This window comes from Squalius cephalus (assembly GCF_949319135.1).
Source record: "Squalius cephalus genome assembly, chromosome: 20".
NCBI classification, from domain to species: domain Eukaryota; kingdom Metazoa; phylum Chordata; class Actinopteri; order Cypriniformes; family Leuciscidae; genus Squalius; species Squalius cephalus.
In genome coordinates this window covers 1,059,268-1,077,500 of record NC_137141.1, presented here as the reverse complement: position 1 = coordinate 1,077,500, position 18,233 = coordinate 1,059,268, and the positions used below count along the sequence as shown (strand labels likewise).

At 41.0% G+C, this 18,233-nt stretch overlaps 1 protein-coding gene across 2 annotated transcripts; it reads left to right on the top strand.

Annotated features, from left to right (window-relative positions):
- The first annotated feature begins 21 nt into the window (after positions 1-21).
- vash1 (vasohibin 1) lies at positions 22-17,735 on the top strand. Of its 2 annotated transcripts, XM_079853786.1 has the most exons (7): positions 22-1,238; positions 2,557-2,645; positions 7,037-7,093; positions 7,966-8,040; positions 8,854-9,235; positions 17,247-17,356; positions 17,431-17,555. In XM_079853786.1, the coding sequence occupies exons 1-7, from the start codon at positions 903-905 to the stop codon at positions 17,492-17,494; spliced, it is 1,113 nt and encodes a 370-aa protein (XP_079709912.1). In that variant the 5' UTR covers positions 22-902; the 3' UTR covers positions 17,495-17,555. The 2 variants fall into 2 exon arrangements, with proteins under 2 accessions (XP_079709912.1, XP_079709911.1); XM_079853785.1 differs by having other exon boundaries at positions 28-1,238; positions 17,247-17,735.
- The last annotated feature ends 498 nt before the right edge of the window (positions 17,736-18,233 follow it).

The following is an 18,233-nucleotide window of genomic DNA, read 5'->3' as shown; positions in this document are numbered from 1 at the left end:
ATCGGTTTAAAACAAAGAGTTGTTCGCGAATCGGGCATCGCAATCTCGGGCGTGTAACGGGATCTGGATCGAACAGGGCGATGGCTCGGACAGAAACCCGAACCCGAATGCAGACGCTGATCACGGACAACGGCTGTACCGCATCGTGCTGTGTTTAAGCGCGCGACAGGGACGGACATCGGTGTAGTGACGTCAGAGGAGCGTGTGTAGCCTCATTGTCTAGTGATGTTTCTGATTCCCGTCACATATGCCGGTATTTAACGCATCCACGTGACCTGTGTTCTCCGTGTTACATTTAAATCTCGACTTTAAGATGCAGTGCTGTTTATTTCTCGTCTAACACGATGGTTTCTGCACAGCATCAGTGTGTGATGATCAGCATATAGTCCGTATAAGGGGATTTCAGGACTGACTTCAGATGTGTGTATTGATGTAAGTAGTAGGCTATGCTGGCTGATCTATGTTGACCGAGTGTTGGCTGGGGGTCAGTGTTGGTTCGGACACCCCAGCTGGACCCACAGCTGAGACGCTTCTCAGAACCTCCTCTTACACTGAGGAACAGTACCAGAACGCTCAGCTATCTGCTCTTTATTAATGCCCTCTAAACATTAGCACAGAAACATTATTTATATCATTCATAGAACCTTTTTTTTTTTATTAAAAAACAAAAAAAACACGTTTTTTAAATGTCACTACTTGTTTCAGAACGTTAAGAGAACATTCAAAATGTAGCATTCCCATAATGTTTGCAAAGTTGTAATAAAGAAAGTTCATAAAACCAAATTTTTGTTAAAACATTGAGGTTTTCATAGCGTAATGGGACGTGTAATGAGCCGCTCTTAGCCTATATTCGGTCAGCGGGTCTCTAAACTAGTGTTGCGGAGCCGAGCGGAGGTCCGCCCATGCCGGTGTCGTGCTGCGGGGCGCTGGGGCCCGGCTCGTCCCCCAGGAGAAGCGTCCCGGGCCCGGTCAGGGCTTGTCTGGGCCAGCCGAGCGCTTCTGACGGGCTGAAGATGCTGCGCTCCTCCTTCAGCCTGGAGGGAGTGGAGGAGCGGGACGAGGAGCAGGAGGATGACGGAGAGGACCAGCGGGACGGCGGGATCCCCTTCATCATCAACAGGGGGGGTCTGCCCGTGAACCCGGAGACCTGGGAGCAGATGTGGCATCACGTGACCCGCATTCACCCGGACGGAGGAGCGCTGGGCCGGAGGATCCGGGGAACCAGCGACCTGCCCAAGGTAGAGCTCTCACTGACACCAGAACACCTCAGAGCATCCCGGCGCTGATCCGCTGACCCGCATGACACACGCGCAGGGTTCGGGAGCTGGTTTCCACCATTAAAAGAGGGAATCGTCTCACAGTTCAGAATTATGGGGGAAACTAGGGCTGCACGACACTGAGGAAAAATGCGATATTCGATATGTGAGACGATAATGCTTAAAGTGTGTAAAATAAACTTTAATTATCTTTAAAATATGTTTAAAATGTTATAATCTACATACATGTTTCACACTCTTTTATTGACAAGAAAACATCCCTACAGCTTCTGACTGAACATCAGTGTTTTACTGTCGCAGAAGAAGTGTTATTTAACATAAGTGTAAACCTCGGGACAACTGTAGACCCGATATATTCCGGCTATGAGGAACACTCCAGCCAAAATAATCTTGAGTTTGGTTACATGTCGTTTTTGCTAAAATAATTCACAGGCTTTTCCCTAATCACGGAAGTGACGTCGATGTCCGGGTTAGCGGTAGCATTAGCCATCAGGCAAGCGTTATTTAAATAAACTCCTGATGTACTTACAAACTTTCCAATGCCTAGTTTTATGAGTACAGAAGCTATTTGTACGACTGTAGAAGTTTGGGCATTATAATTGGTGTAATTTACGGGATACATCATTGGATCCGTTAGCGCCTGCACTAACCCATCCGGCTGATCTCTCTAAATAAGATCTAACTTTAATTTAACTTGGAACCATCCCTTTAATGTCTCATTTAGACACTTGTTATCAACCACCTTTTTCTAGACAATAAAAGCTTTAAATCAATCACAAGGGCGCATTAATGATGTATGATATTAATGGGGTATTAATGATGTATGATATTAATGATATTAATGGGGTATTAATGATGTATTTTATGACGTAGAGTAAACTGTGAGAATATCATGAGCTGTTCATCACTTATTTCAGGCATTCAACCAGAAACCCACTGACTTCAGGACAGGAAGCGGAAGTGATGTAATGAAACTGGTTTATTGTGGTATAACTGGTATATAGTGCACTCTATACTGGTATCAGTAATGTATCCGCGGTTTATAGACTGGTTTCCATTGGTCCTGCTGACGTTATTCCTTTAGTTCATCCCTTGTAGACTGATCGAATCAGATGCATCTAATCAATATCAGTGCGTTGAGCTGCACAGAGACACTGCTCCTGCTCGACTGATATACAGCACACAATACATCCTGAACGCATCACTATCCACTGACACTGAGTGATCCGGCTGCTACTGTCCCAGTGTGCTGATGGAGATTACTCTTCTGTGCCTGCAGATCCCAGTACCAAGTGTGCCTACATTCCCGGCCAGCATCAGCGTTCCTCATCGCCTGGAAGCCATTCAGAGATACATCAGGGACTTGCAGTATCCTTTACTCCAGCGAACCGTCCTCTGCTCACCGTGAAGCCAGTTTGAGCTTCAGACCAGAACAAATATCTGTCAGAAAAATCAACTTAATTCAAAGGGTTTCTTTTTAAACGTTTATTTTTCTGCAGATGTTTGTTCTCGTTTAAAGCTCAAACTCACTTCATTTAGATTTTGTTTTCAGAAAGCAAGACTTAATATCTGAAGTCACTTTTGCTTCTCCAGTATCTGAGGAAGAACGTTTACAGTGACTTTATGTCCTTCGGTCTGCAGTTTTCATGTAGTTACTGCACGCTGTATGAACTTTATAGCATGTTGACTGATTCCTGACCATAGACTGTAAAAGAATATGGACGTAGTGTCCGTGACGTCACCCGTAGGTTTCTGAAGACCGTTTCTGAAGCCTAAAGTGGGCGTGGCCGACCGTCGCCATCTTGGCAGCGCGTCACTCAAGAATTTATTTATTTTTACAGTCAGACAATGAGCTGAGGTAACATGACGGCTAACAGACAGCAGACACACGGCTAATGATGACTAATGACCACAGCAGCGGGAATCCACCTGTCACTCAAAAGTGGACACCCTTAATTATGCAGAAATTTAAGGCGTAATATAATTTAAACGGATGAGTTATAAAAAAATTCACCCCCTCACAGTCGTCACGAAGGGCTAAATAAGCTGTATCGACCAAAGCCACTTTTAGCACCAGACTGTAAACATGTGTTTTTCTGCTGTAAAGTTGGGCGTTTCAACATGGAGGAGATACAGACTCACTTCTGCAGCCGGCCTCTAGTGGCCAGTCGATGAACTGCCGTTTAATTCACTTCTGTGTCGGTTTCAAGAGAGAGACGGAGGTTGCCGCTTGTTCCTGACCAACATGCACGATAAAGGTCAGAGGTTGTAGCTAAATTCATATATAGAAATAATTCCTCCAAAAATTTCCTACCAAACTCCACAAATCATAGAGCAAAAAAGTATAAAATTATATAACAGTGCTTAATAGTCCGAGTCATGTGATAGTTTAGTGTGAGAAACAGACTGAAGTGTAATATCATTTGTCCTTGTGTAATGTGTTCAGTTCAAGCTCTTGTCGGATCAGATATGATGTTCCATCCACCTATCCTTTAGGATAATGCATAAACATACTGCATGGAAATGCTAAGATGCGCATAACTTCTAAAAATGCACATAAAAAGTTTCCATTAATTTACTGAATAAATCCCTCGATGCTCAACAATAAACTCCTGTGACTTTCCCTCAGCGGCAGCTGTGATTGGATGACTGGAGTAACCAGCGGACCAATGGCATCGCAGCATCTAATGTTGATTTGGTGTTTCTGAAGCGCCGGAGTCCAAGTCTGTCATCAGAATGATTTGGTATCTTGCATTTGCAGATATCTAAAAGCTTTTTTTCATTTCTACACACTAATGTTGAGATATTTAAAGGGATACTTCACCTCTGGGAAGATGAATGTGTATTTAAAATAGGTCATTTAAGTAGAAGAAATGTGGAGAAATTTTTGAATTTGGAGCTTTCTAGACTGAGAAAAGCCAGAAAATGTATTTTTGGCTTATGTGGATGAAAGACAACAACTCCCAGAATGCACTTGCTTCGCTGCCTTAGGAGGCCACGCCTACCGGTTAGAGAGCACAGTTGAAAACAACAAGGCTAGCCTAAGTAAGTGATGAGTTTGCCAGGGATTTAGAGACCCAAAATGTCCGGGATTCGGCTTTTGCGTTCTACAGTGGCCATTCATCATGTTTACTGTGGCGAGCAGGACGAGGCTGACGGCCGCGGGAGAACGGCGCGAGGCCGGTGGCGTCATTACTGAGACGCGCCGGGTCGCTCATCTGTCACGGAGGTGCAGGAATTTTCTTAGCAATGTTAAAACGCACATCAACTGATCACTTGTTTAGCGTTCATGTAAACACTACATTCAGATTCACCGATCGGAATTAATTCAGTTAGATTGAAACGAGAGGTGTGCATGTAAACAATGAATGGCGACCGCAGAACGCAAAAGCTGAATCCCGGACATTTTTAACAGTCTCGCCCGCCGGACAAGTCCGGGAAAAGGAAGATGGTAACCCCTACTTACTCAGCTTTCTCCTATTATTCAGCTTTCTCCACAGAACAAGAGCATGCTAGCTTAGCTTCCAAAGAAAGACGGCTGACACTGTGTACATTCTGTGAGTGAGATCCCTCTATGGGCGGGCTGAAAACATGCGGAACAACGCCATCTACTGGCTGTAGTCTTTAGCCTCTGGACAGAAAATCCTCCGATGACGCAAAATGACGATTTTTGCGTCATCGGAGGATTTTTTCCAGACAAAAAATACATAAATCTCTTGTCTCAGGGGGATATGAGGGGGGAAAGCATGGTGATTCGAAAATACTACAGGTTTTCTACTAATACAAAGCTTAATGCTAAATCCTGAAGTAACCCTTTAATAGAATAAAACACCAATAACAACGTGAACTAGGTAGGTCGGTCTTGGTCGCTCGACATATACCCTATTTCCCAGGAAGTGACGATTTTGCTCTCTTGTCTTGTTTGTTTACCCCTGTTTTGTGTTTAATTCTATTTTGATATGTATTTTCTGTTCCCATTGCTTCTGTGTTTTACTTCCTGTGTGTGCATTGTTTCCTTAGCTGGCATGTTCATCTCCATAATTACCCTTGAGTGCTGCTATAGTGATTAATTACCCTCACCTGTCCCTTGTTATCTTGTGTGTGTGTGTGTGTGTGTGTACACAAATACCCCAGTGTTTACTGTGTTCTTGGTCAGGTCTTGTCCAGTGATGGCTGTTTTGTTGATATGCTCAGTTTTGTTCCTCCGTGTTTTCAGTTCTGCTCCTGTTCCATGTCTCTCTGATAGTTTAAGTTAGTTTGTGTCTTTATCTTTGCACTTGGATCCAGCTCTCCCTAGTTTGCGAGTAATGTAATGCCTTTCTCTGCTGTATAGTGCAGATCATTTTAGTGTAGCAGTAGATTCACATTGATGATATATTGTTTTTGACTCTTAATATGGGTTATTGTTAGGGATGCTCATTTCGATTAATTTTCCCGACCGACAACCGCCGCTCGTTAATCGATTATTAACCGTTAACTGATAAGATTATAATATTGAATTGACAGCCGATCTCACCAATCATAATCCGCCATTTTGTCCGACAAAGCAGTCAGGAGAGATAACGTTAGCTAGCAGATTAACATGGGAGGATTTGAACTTGAAAAACAGAATGTACTGACCCCTTTCCGCGGTTTAAAACAACATTCCTTCTTATGTTCATTCATAACTTATTTGATGCTATAGAAGGAAGAGATGATCGTTTCACGAGCAGCTTTAACGGATGCTCTACAGCGATCTGTCAGACACATTTAAGAGCCACAAAACGGTATGTAGCCTATTGTATCGTTTAAATTTATTTAAAAAAATGACCAAATTTGAAAGGTGAGACTTTGTTTAATAGGCTATGTTTAATATCAGAAGTAACCGAAAAGTAACCTGGTCTGTCCTGTCTGTCAGCGTGTTGTCAGTCTCCTCTCTGCTCCGCGATGTATTTTTCACTGCGTGAGAACATGGTGTACGTGAGAGCAGTGTAGCTTGTCGGACATAGCGACAGTAACTAAGGGGGGCGGGTCTTTGCGAAGGGTCAATTGCATTAAATACAAATAAAATGGACGCGTATCTGTGACCCTTTTAAAAAAAAAGTTTTTATCAAAGGGTTTATTTTAACGTGCAAAGTGCAAACAGCAGCATACAGAACAGATCAACAACAGAACCTGGATTCAGTTTAAATTTCCACGCACTTGCAGCATTTCTGACAGTGAGAGAAAAACAGAATAAAATAATACAAATAAAAAACAAAATAGGCCTACACTAAATATATTTTTTAAACCTAAATAATTAAATTAAGATGACAAAAAGAAAACACTGAATCCGTTTGTACAAAGTTTTTTTATTTAAAAAAAGCAACATCAACGTGATGTGGGGTCAGTCTGGAGCGCAGCCTGTTGACAGTTAGACCCGCGGCAGAAAACACCCTCTCCGATGGGATGGATGTCCCATCGGACGGAAATACACAGGTAACGTCTCGAGACGTGTGTGGTTGCGCTTGTCGACCATAGACTGTAAAAAAGGTGTCGACGCGCTCCGTGAGTTAATAAATATATAAGCTATAAAGTATTTTATTTTTAAACCATGCAGCAAACTAAAAAAAAAAAGATAAAAAAAAAAAAACTTTTAAACCGTTTAACTGATAGTATTAATCGGTCAAAATTTTTACATTCGGTTAACGGTTAAACGGTCAATATGAGCATCCCTAGTTATTGTCTGTAAACTTTATATAGCACATTGTTTGTGTTCTATGCTTAACATCATCTGTCAGATACAATCACACTGGAACACAGTTCTTTGAGATCAAGAAGAGCCGGCCGCTCACAGCGTAAGTCCAGTCCACACATCTGCTCCTTCTTTTAGAGCATCATCCTTGAGTTTAAAGCAGAGCCGTGCCGCTGGCCTGCAGCATCAGGTGCCGTCCAGACATTTACTGAGAAAAACTGTTACTTTTCAAGTAGCAAAAATGATGCAACATTGTAATTTAAGTTTAAGTATAAATAAAATGGAATAATATTCCAAAAAAAATCTAATTGTCTGAATGAATTAACCATAAACATACACAAAACATATTTCCAGAAACATTAGATATTATTAATGATCAATGTTTCAGATGCCACACATAAACGTTTGTGTTTAATTATATTTAGTTCCTTAAACCAATTAGCTTTTTTTTATTAAACCTTGAAGAACATGTCAATTTCTAGAATACTCTGATTAACACAATACATTATATAATCAGTAGATTAAAACAATTTTGACCTAATAATAATCAATGCGGTGGTGGCTTCAATTACTGTTGATTGTTTTGACAGTGTACGTAGTCAACACTGTCAAAACAAGTGTAATATCCGTATCAGGGCATAATTAGTCAAAAATAATGATGAAATTATGTTTTGTTGAAAAAGCTCTGAGCGGAAGACAGGAAGTAGCAGAGGACAATATGGCTTTAATAATGACATCAGATAAAGAAAATATTATTTCACTATGACAATGATAGAAGCAGTCCATTACAGCTAACTGTAAATGAGCCAGTTAGACTATATTTCTGTACCTGCACAATATTCCTTATTTAATACTAATGATTTTCTGAATGAATTTGAATGTGAGCAGAATAATGCAATCATCAGATGCTTTTACTATAGTTGTTTACTTGCATTCAGACTCTTATTGCATTATTACCTATAATTTGTTCCTCAGATTAATGGACATTGCCAAGGAAATGACAAGAGAATCTCTACCAATCAAATGTTTGGAAGCCGTAATCCTCGGAATGTATCCTTCCCTTTGGAATTCACTGAAACCAGGATTGAATATATTAACTTTATTAACATAGAAGCATGTACACTGAAAACGACAGAGGACCTAATACAGAGCCTTGTGGCACTCCATAGTCCATACTTCTTCACTCTTTCACACAAACAAAGTGGTAGCAACCAGACGAATGGGATTTAAACCATCTTAATGCTTGTCCACAAATCTTATATAATTTTCCCAAGGGAATGACATGATCTTTTGTGTCAAAGGAGGCACTAAAATCTATTAGTACTAGAAGAGAGATGCAACCACTGTCAGATGATGTCTAACACTTGGCCTAGATCCTATTTAAACTCTAAGGCCTGGTTTCACAGACAGGATTAGGCCTTAGCTCAATTAGGACATTTAAGTAGCTTTTATAAATGTACCTTAAAAACAGTACTGGTGTGCATCTTGAGATAATAGTGCAAATTATGTGCATATTTTAAGATAAGTAAGTGCAAGTTGCTTTCAGTTAAAACAGCTCAAACAAGCATTTTAGTCTGAGACTAGGCTTAAGCCTAGTCTGTGAAACCGGGGGTATATTTCTATCATAAATGGAGGATTTGAGATGGGTCTATGTATATTTTATTCTGCTGGATGCTCAAAATAAATTCAGAATCTAGGTTAGTAGAAGAGACTTATTTCAACAACATTAATAAAATCTTAATTATTCCAAACGTTTGACCAGTAGTGTATGCACAGATGAATCATGCATTTAGAAAACAGATTTCATTTCATGAATGTTTTCCTGTCTGTTGAGTATAACACTTAACGCCGCTGGCCTGTCAGTTACCTCACCAACAGCATGCCGAACGTCGAGCGGTTTCCTCTCAGCTTTAAAACACAGTTCTCAGGGAGTCATTTCCGTCACATAGTGCTGGGCGTCCACAGCGGGGGCCGCTTCGGGGCTCTGGGCATCAGCCGGCGCCAGGACCTGATGTACAAACCGCTGGAGTTCAGGACACTCAGCGACCTCCTGCAGGAGTTCCAGGCGGCCTATCGAGGCTACTGGCACACCCTGTGCAAGGTCAAGATTGGGCATTACGTGTCACATGACCCCCACAGCGTGGAGCAGATCGAGTGGAAGCATTCGGTGCTGGACGTGGACAAGCTGTCTAACGAAGAGCTGAGGAAAGAGCTGGAGAGACACACCCGGGATATGAGACTGAAGGTACGGACGAGGCGCTTGCAGTTAAAGCATATTAAGAGTTAATAAAGAATCATTCCATAAAAGATTTTAAATATATTTATTTGAAGTTCTTAAAACGGTTATTAAACAAAATCTGAATCATGTCAAGAACATGAAACTTTTAAATGCATGTGTTAAGAAAAAATTGTAATGGTAAAAACACTTCATAACAGAAATAAGCAGTTCTTGCCATTCATCATGGTCCCAGATCCCATTGTCTTCTAGTAGTCCCAGTTTTGGAATTCCGATCTTAATAATATTGCTGCTTTATAAGCCCAAAAATTTAAGGAAATACATTCAAGGCATTTAACTTTCATAATGCATAATTCCTCAATTGAATAAAGTAGTATATGTGACTGTCCCACTTTCAAAACAACCTTTTCTAAAGTGGGGCGACAAAGATTGTGTCAACTTGAACAAACTTAAAGGGTTAGTTCACCCAAAAATGAAAATGATGTCATTAATGACTCACCCTCATGTCGTTCCAAGCCCGTAAGACCTCCGTTCATCTTCGGAACACAGTTTAAGATATTTTAGATTTAGTCCGAGAGCTTTCTGTCCCTCCATTGAAAATGTACGGTATACTGTCCATGACCAGAAAGGTAATAAAGACATCATCAGAGTAGTCCATGTGACATCAGTGGGTTAGTTAGAAGTTTTTAAAGCATCGAAAATACATTTTGGTCCAAAAATAACAAAAAATACGACTTTATTCAGCATTGTATTCTCTTCTGGGTCTGTTGTCAATCCGCGTTCACGACGCTGCTGACGTGTTATCTGGTGGCGATTAGGACATCCGCGACATGCACACTTACGCACCATTTAAAAAAATATAGCAATACCAAAATACAAACAATGTAGAATAGCTTGAATACAGCGTGCGTCTCCCTCAGACTGTAAACGAAGCTCGGGCGCACCAGATAACACGTCAGCAGCGTCTTACGTCAGCAGCGTCACTGCGGAGTCGTGAACGTGGATTGACATAATTTTTGGGTGAACTAACCCTTTAACACATTTAAAAAATATTGTTGCATATTATTGCCTTCTTTCATTTCTTTGTCCTGGCAGCTCTAAAATATAAATTATTATTATAGCCATAGTGATTTAGGGCAAAGCAAAAACATAGTTTGGAAGACAGTTTTATGATGCACTTGCTCATTATTTTAATTTTGAAATGTGAAATAAGTCGCATTTACCTTTTGTTACGACCTCTAGGGGTCAGCCGCAACAGGAAAAGGATGAGAGTCACACTACCAGAGAGATGACGTGTAATATGGATTTTATTGACCATGAAGGGTTAGCGTCAGGGGCAGACAAGGCCAAAATAACAAACAAAACAATCTTCTTTTTATAATCTAAATGACCTTAAACAAAAGAAAGAAATGAAAATACAGTTTAACTTACCTAACTCCCTTACCCATAACCAACGTGAAAAAGCAATACAAATAAAATGGCGTCTAACCCCCTACATCCCTTAATATGGTCACATCATATACAAGAATAATTACACGCTTATTTAAGAAGTATCAGGTTGACAAGTTAGAATCGTAATCCAAGGAGTAGTTAAACAGGCAATAGTCAGATATAGGAGATAACCAGAAGTAGTTACATTCAACAAACACTCAAAGTTTCACTAAACACTATCTCTAAACACTATCTCTTTGGGCACAACACTTCAATCACATTTTCACTAAACACTATCTCTCTGGCATGACACTCTTAATTAAACAATGGTGAAACGAACAAAGCTGACGAGAAGCACAATTAAAAAGGTACGACCGCAAAGTACAAAGGCATAAAGCACAAAGTCAGCGAGGCTCAAAGGCAACCATGGTGTGTCAGGGGCGGTCCTTATATCCAGGTCAGGTGCTGGGCTGGTCCAATCACAGTCTTCCACAGATTAACAAAGGCAACGCCCATCTGAAACACACGCTTGTGTACACACAGAGAGAAGGCAAGCAGGACACACCCACACACAAGGACAATAGATACAAACACACAAAATATCTCAGGATCCTAACACTTTTTTATTTTTTTATTCTGTGGTGGAAACAAGCTTCCATATTGCCTAAAAATGAATGAGAGTTTGTGTCTTAACCAGCCTAAACTGTTGAGAAGCAAATGTTTGATGCCTCTAATATAAAAATAATAACTTTCTGGCAATTTTGTTGAGTCAAGTCAAGTCAAACCTTTATTTATATAGCGCTTTTTACAATACAGATTGTATCAAAGCAGCTTCACAGTTGATAACATGAAAATAATACAACAAAGTTTGTTTCTAGAAAAAAAAGTGCGTCATCGTCGACCTTGAGTAAGGCAGATCAATAATATTGTTGAATATTAAGTGTCCCCAACTAAGCAAGCCAAGGCAACAGTGGAGGAACCAAAACTCCATCAGTGACAGAATGGAGAAATAAACCTTGGGAGAAGGTTCAGGGAGAAAACCCCGAGGAGAACCCAGACTCAGTCTCAGTTCTCCTCTGGCCAACGAGCGAACAGTGTGTGATTATGATCCAGGCAGCGTTACAGGTCAGAGGTCATATTGGATCAGAACATTCAGAATATTATCCAGTTCCTCTGGTTGGAAGTCTGAGTCTCGCTGGTATGGAGACGGGTTTGTTGAGGATCAGTGCCGGTGGCTGTGGTGTGGATGAGGCCTTCGCAGGGCTGATGAGGCTGGCACTTCAGGGATGCGTCGTGGACGTGTGCAGGCGCAGGTCCTCCATCTGATCTGAATATGGCTCGTATTCGGCTGACTTGAGTAAACCTTGGAATAAACAGAAAGACTAACATGAGCATAGATGCCATTCTTCTTATGATGTAACGAGTACATGAGGTGTTATGGGAAGTGTCCCCGTTTCCGGCTGACCTGATCTATGCAGCCTAATAACCATTTAACTGATCTGAACAATAGAAATGTATAATGTTCTATATGAATGCCAGGTAAAAGAGATGTGTCTTTAGTCTAGCTGTGAACTGACAGAGTTTGTCTGCTTCCCAGACAATGTTAGGAAGACTGTTCCAGAGTTTTGGTGCTAAATAGGAGAAGGATCTGCCGCCAGCAGTCGACTTAGATATTCTAGGTATTATCAACTGGCTGGAATTTTGAGATCGCAATAGACGTGATGGACTATAATGCGTTAAGAGCTCGCTCAAGTACTGCGGAGCTAAACCATTTAGTGCTTTGTAAGTGATCAGCAATATTTAAAATTGATGCGATGTTTAATAGGGAGCCAGTGCAGTTTTGACAGAACCGGGCTAATATGGTCATACTTCCTGGTTCTGGTAAGAACTCGAGCTGCTGCGTTTTGGACCAGCTGTAGTTTGTTTATTAAGCGTGCAGGGCAACCACCCAGTAGAGCATTACAATAATCTAGCCTTGAGGTCATGAACGCATGAACTAACTGTTCCGCATTTTTCATTGAAAGCACATGTCGTAATTTAGATATGTTTTTAAGATGGAAGAATGAAAGATTGGTATCAAAGAGCACACCCAGGTTCCTAACCGATGACGAAGACTGACAGAGCAGCCATCAAGTGTTAGACAGTATTCTGGGTTAATACGTGCAGAGGTTTTTTGCCCAATAATTAGAAACTCTGTTCTTTCAAAATTAAGTAGTAGGAAATTACTAGTCATCCACATTTTTAAATCAACTATGCATTCCGTTAATTTTGTGAATTGATAAGTTTCGTTAGGTTTTGAAGAAATATAGAGCTGAGTATCATCGGCATAACAGTGAAAGCTAATGCCATGTTTCCTAATGATATCTCCTAATGGTAGCATGTACAGAGTGAACAGCAGCGGTCCTAGTACTGAGCCTTGTGGTACGCCATACTGAACTTGTGATCGATGAGACATCTCTTAATTTACTGCTACAAACTGATAACGGTCAGATAAGTATGATTTAAACCATGCTAGTGCAATTCCACTAATGCCAACATAGTTTTCTAGTCTATTTAAAAGAATGTTGTGGTCAATAGTATCAAATGCAGCACTAAGATCGAGTAACACTAATAGAGAGACACAACCACGATCGGATGATAAGAGCAAATCATTTGTAACTCTCTGTCCTTCGGGTGAGACGTTAAACCGAAGTCCTGACTCTCTGTGGTCATTAAAAATCCTAGGATGTCCTTCGAAAAAGAGTAGGGGTGTGTCTTTTCAGCGCTCCAGTGAAGTTTACTTAATTTATTAGAATTTAGTTTAATCTGACTCTGACTTAATCTGACTCCAATTTTCAGATGATAATCAAATTTAGATTTTGTTTCTTATTAGAAAATAATTAGGGCTGGGAATCGATTAAAAAAAAAAAACTAATTAATTGCACAATTTGCTGTAATTAATTGCAATTAATTGCATTTCCTCTAAGCTTGTAATCATCAATAATTAAACTTAGAATCACCGGAAAAAAAGGAACAGAAAATAGCCCTATATTAAAATAATATTAAACATCAATATATCAATGTATTATTCTTTTTCAATAATCAATCAACAATCAATTTAAGATTTTTTTTTCCAATTTTTTTAACTAATTATAAAAATTAACTATAGTCCTAAAAAAGCTATTATTACCAGAGCATGAATGATTATCATTTACTCTCCCTCAAGTTGTTCCAAACCTTTATATCTTTCTTTCTTCTGCTGAACACAAAAGAAGATATTTTGAAGAAAGTCGGTAACCAAACGACTGATGGACCCCATTGATTCCATAGTAGGAAAAAAAATACTATGGAAGTCAATGGGGACCAGCAACTGTTTAATTACCAACCTTCTTTAAAATATCCTGTTTTGTGTTCAGTAGAAGAAAGGAAATCATACAGGTTTGGAACAACTTGAGGGAGAGTAAATGACAGAATTTTCATTTTTGGGTGAACTATCCCTTTAACATTGTTGCCCAGCAATATCCTACTATACCAGCTCAGCAAACAGAAGTCTAGAGAGAAATTTCACCTTATTTGAGCGGACTTTGCTTTTCCAGTGCTCGGTACATGATTGAAGCGTTTGGGCCGTGAACGACAGAACAGAACGAACGCGCAGCGCAAACACGGAGTCGAACATTGAGCAGAGAGCGCAGCCGGCTACACCTATGGCCGACACACACACACACACACACAGACACACGGAACGGAGAGTGCGGCGGCGCACACGGAGCGGAAAAGACCCGCTCATGAAAGCTGCGCGAGAATGAAACCCGATGCACATATTTTCGGCTTTTCAATAGCAGCCGCAACAGGAAATCATTAAAACGAGGCAAAAAAAAAAAAGTGCTGCGTTAAATGCATTATTTTTTTTTAACGCGTTATCTGTGCGATTAATTTGAAATGTTTAACGCGTTAAAAAAAAATAACGCATTTAACGCAGCACTTTTTTTTTTTGCCTCGTTTTAATGATTAATTCCCCCAGCCCTAAAAATAATCATAAATATTGATTATGATTTAATTTAGATCTTTCATTATTCTGAGTATCCCATACTGTCAATGGTTCATTCACTAAGGGACCCGATGCCGCACAGAGTCACACTTGCCAAGTCAGTGATAGACAGAAATCAAAAGGTCTTCAAATGACGCTCCTACTGCTCCGTTCATATGCACCTTTAGTTTAACCTATCCTGGACACAGAGCTGCGGAAGCTCCAGCCTTCTCATAATCTACTAAAATAATGATTTCAGAATACTTAAGAATAAATCAAGATGTAACATTTATTTGTCAGGTAAAAATGTATCATGCCAATTACACAAGTAAATGACTAAAAGCCAATTCAGAAATAATAAATACATGACATCAATTACTCAAAGATGACACTAAGAGTAAGCAATGCATTCCAACGGGAAAACACTGACACAGCACTGTATGTTGTTTTTTTTCCTGGTTACAGGTTCCCAAAGACTGCTCTGCCATTTCCCATTATATACCCAGACCAGAACAAAATAGTTATACCAAAATTTTTTAGAGTTGTTTTGGGTCAATTCATGTACCCCAGGGGGTAGCACCTGGTTTTGGGGGAGAGGGGAGATATCTTGAAGAGACATCACCCAAAGAGGAGAACAGGATTCTCCTAAGTTCTCAATCTTTCTCATTATACCAATGACTGCAATGAAATTAAGACCATTTAACAATCGCACTGAGACATTTAAAATGATACCAAACATGAAAAGGAAAAATGTCTCAGTTAGGTATGTAACCCTCGTTTCCTGAATAGGGAACGGAGACTTTATGTCATGACGACAAATGGGGTTTAGCTTAGAAAGCCTCTCACCTTACAGAATACACATATGACCCGGGAGGGGGCTGCATATGGAGTATCACTGGGGTGTCCAGCTGCAGGTATAATATTTCAACCCCAGGGGTGGAAAGGTGGCTTGCCAAGGGAAAGACACATGCTCAGAGAGGTTTACAGTGGAAATACACATGTGGGGGTCGCCCGGAGGGGGAACCATGCACATGGCAGCACCTAGCCAAGCGCGAAAGCTGCCAGTGACATAACTCTGGCGTTGACGTCAACAGTGCTGGAGGAAATCAGGGCCTGTGGAGAGGCTCACCTGAGGAGAATACCACACATATCCAGTCCGTGGAGAGGAATGGTGACCAAGCGAAAACACCTGAGCAGAATCTAGTACCGGCTGGTTGAAGCGAGTACATGAATAGAAACTGGCTCTACTTGGAGGTTATAGAACCTGGCGAATGTGTTGGGTGTCGCCCAGCCTGCAGCTCTGCAGATGTCTGTTAGCGAGGCGCCATGCGCTAGAGCCCAAGAGGATGCCACACTCCGAGTGGAGTGGGCCGTCACACCAAGGGGGCACGGTCGACCTTGCTGCTGGTATGCCAAAGCAATGGCGTCCACTATCCAGTGAGACAACCTTTGCTTGGAGAGAGCCTTTCCCTTCAGCTTCCCACCATAACAGACGAAGAGTTGGTCTGAGGTCCTGAAACACTGCGTTCTGTCAACGTAAGCACGGAGGACGCGTACTGGACAGAGCAGTGCCAAGGCTGGGTCTGCTTCGTCCGAGGGCAGCGCTTGCAGGTTCACCACCTAATCTCGTAAGGGAGTGGTGGGAACCTTGCGCACATATCCAGGCTGGGGTCTCAGGATCACGTGAGAAGCATGGCACCCCAGCCCGTGGTGGAGGCATCTGGGATCGGGACTCGATCGCGAAGCCAGAGCTGAAGCGGTCTCATATAAAGCAGTCCGAGCGGCATAACTGCGGATGCCATATGCCCCAGAAGCCTCTGAAATAACTTCAGTGGAACTGCACTCTTGCCCTCGAACTGTCTAGGTCAAGCCAGCAGTGACTGCATGCACTCGCTCGTAAGCTGTGCGCACATGGTGACCGAGTCGATTTCTATATCGAGAAAAGAGATCCTCTGCATGGGGCAGAGTTTGCTCTTCTCTCGGTTGACCCGAAGGCCCAGACAGGGTAGGTGCCGGAGCACTAGGTCCCTGTGTTCCAGATTTACACACACAGATCTTCAGAATCCTGTATGAACTATGAAGCTGTGATGTTGCTCAAGTATCTAAAACAGTTAAACCTCACTTGAGAAGCAGCCCGTAATAATGGTGATGATGAAACATCTGTACTTTAACCCTATAAAGACACACATCCTCTAAATTATCAACATGATCTGATAAACCATGAAATCTCCTCCATAAAACTAAGTTTTTTAAAATTTCGTCTTAAGACATTTTATTGGCAGATGTTGATATTTATATGCATTTTATGTCAATATCTGCTATACTGTTATAAAGAATTGATTCACATTACAAACATCAGAATTTCATCTCACTTTTTGACCAAATATCAGCATCTGCACCAAACTGCGTACTTTAGCTCAGATTAAGCCTCTGAATAAAATTAAGCCATTTATCCTTCTTATTCCCACTATGTCAGGCTATATGAGGCATAAAGGCCTAATGTATCAAATATTATACTTGACCAAAAAATTGTTAGTTTCAATAATCTGTTCCATTTTTTCTGATGTTGCTGTTGTGTTTCAGATCGGTAAAGCCGCTCCTCCGTCGCCCTCTAGAGACCGGAGGAAGGATGTGGGATCTCCTCTGAGGAACCCGGGCAGCCCGATGCGCAAGAACAGCCAGAGCGACAGACGGTACCTACAGATAATTCACTGCACCCCAACAGAAACACTAGCTGTTCTAACACTAGGTGGCGCTGTTTCCACAGGTCGTCGGTGGAGAAGAGAGCGGGGCCTGCGGCAGATCTGAACGGATACCAGATCAGGGTGTGAGAGATTCGACATGAAGAGGATCGTGTGCTCACTCACTCACTCACACCTCAAACCATTAGAAACACTGCATCATATTTATATTCATTTCACATTTAATCTGTAAATACAGTGCACTTAACCTTTACCTCTACTAGTAGACTAATGTACAGGCTAGTCTGTAGTGCCTTTGATCAGAAAAAAATTATCCTCTTCCTTGTTTTTCAGCACAAATATCTTAACATCCTTAAATCAAGATATATTTACTGGAGAAGAAAAATGACTGAAGATATTAGGTCTTGTTTTATGAAAAATGTATCAAAAGGAAGTGAGTTAGGAAAGGAAATAATAATTTGCCTTTAAATACTTTTTTTTTTCTGACTGCAATGGCAGATATTTGTTCTTTTTTTAAGCAAAAACTCACTTAGTTTAACAGAAAACAAGACTTGATTTAGCTTCTCCAGTAAATGTATCTTTAAGAATGTTTAGATATTTGTGCTGAAAACAAGACAGAAACACTGAGGAAGAACATCATTATTTTCCAATGATATGATAATATGAGCATGTAAATCAGCAGACAGGGTTCAGGGGTTCTTCAGTGAATGCAGCACTCGCCCCTTTGGGTTTTTAGGTTTTATATATTTTTTTAACTCTTGAAAGACTTGCACAGTTACTCATGACAAGTAACATTTGAAGTCAACATGAAATGATAACTGACTAAATTCACGTTGCTGCTCTTATTAAGAATGTTTCACCAGTGCAC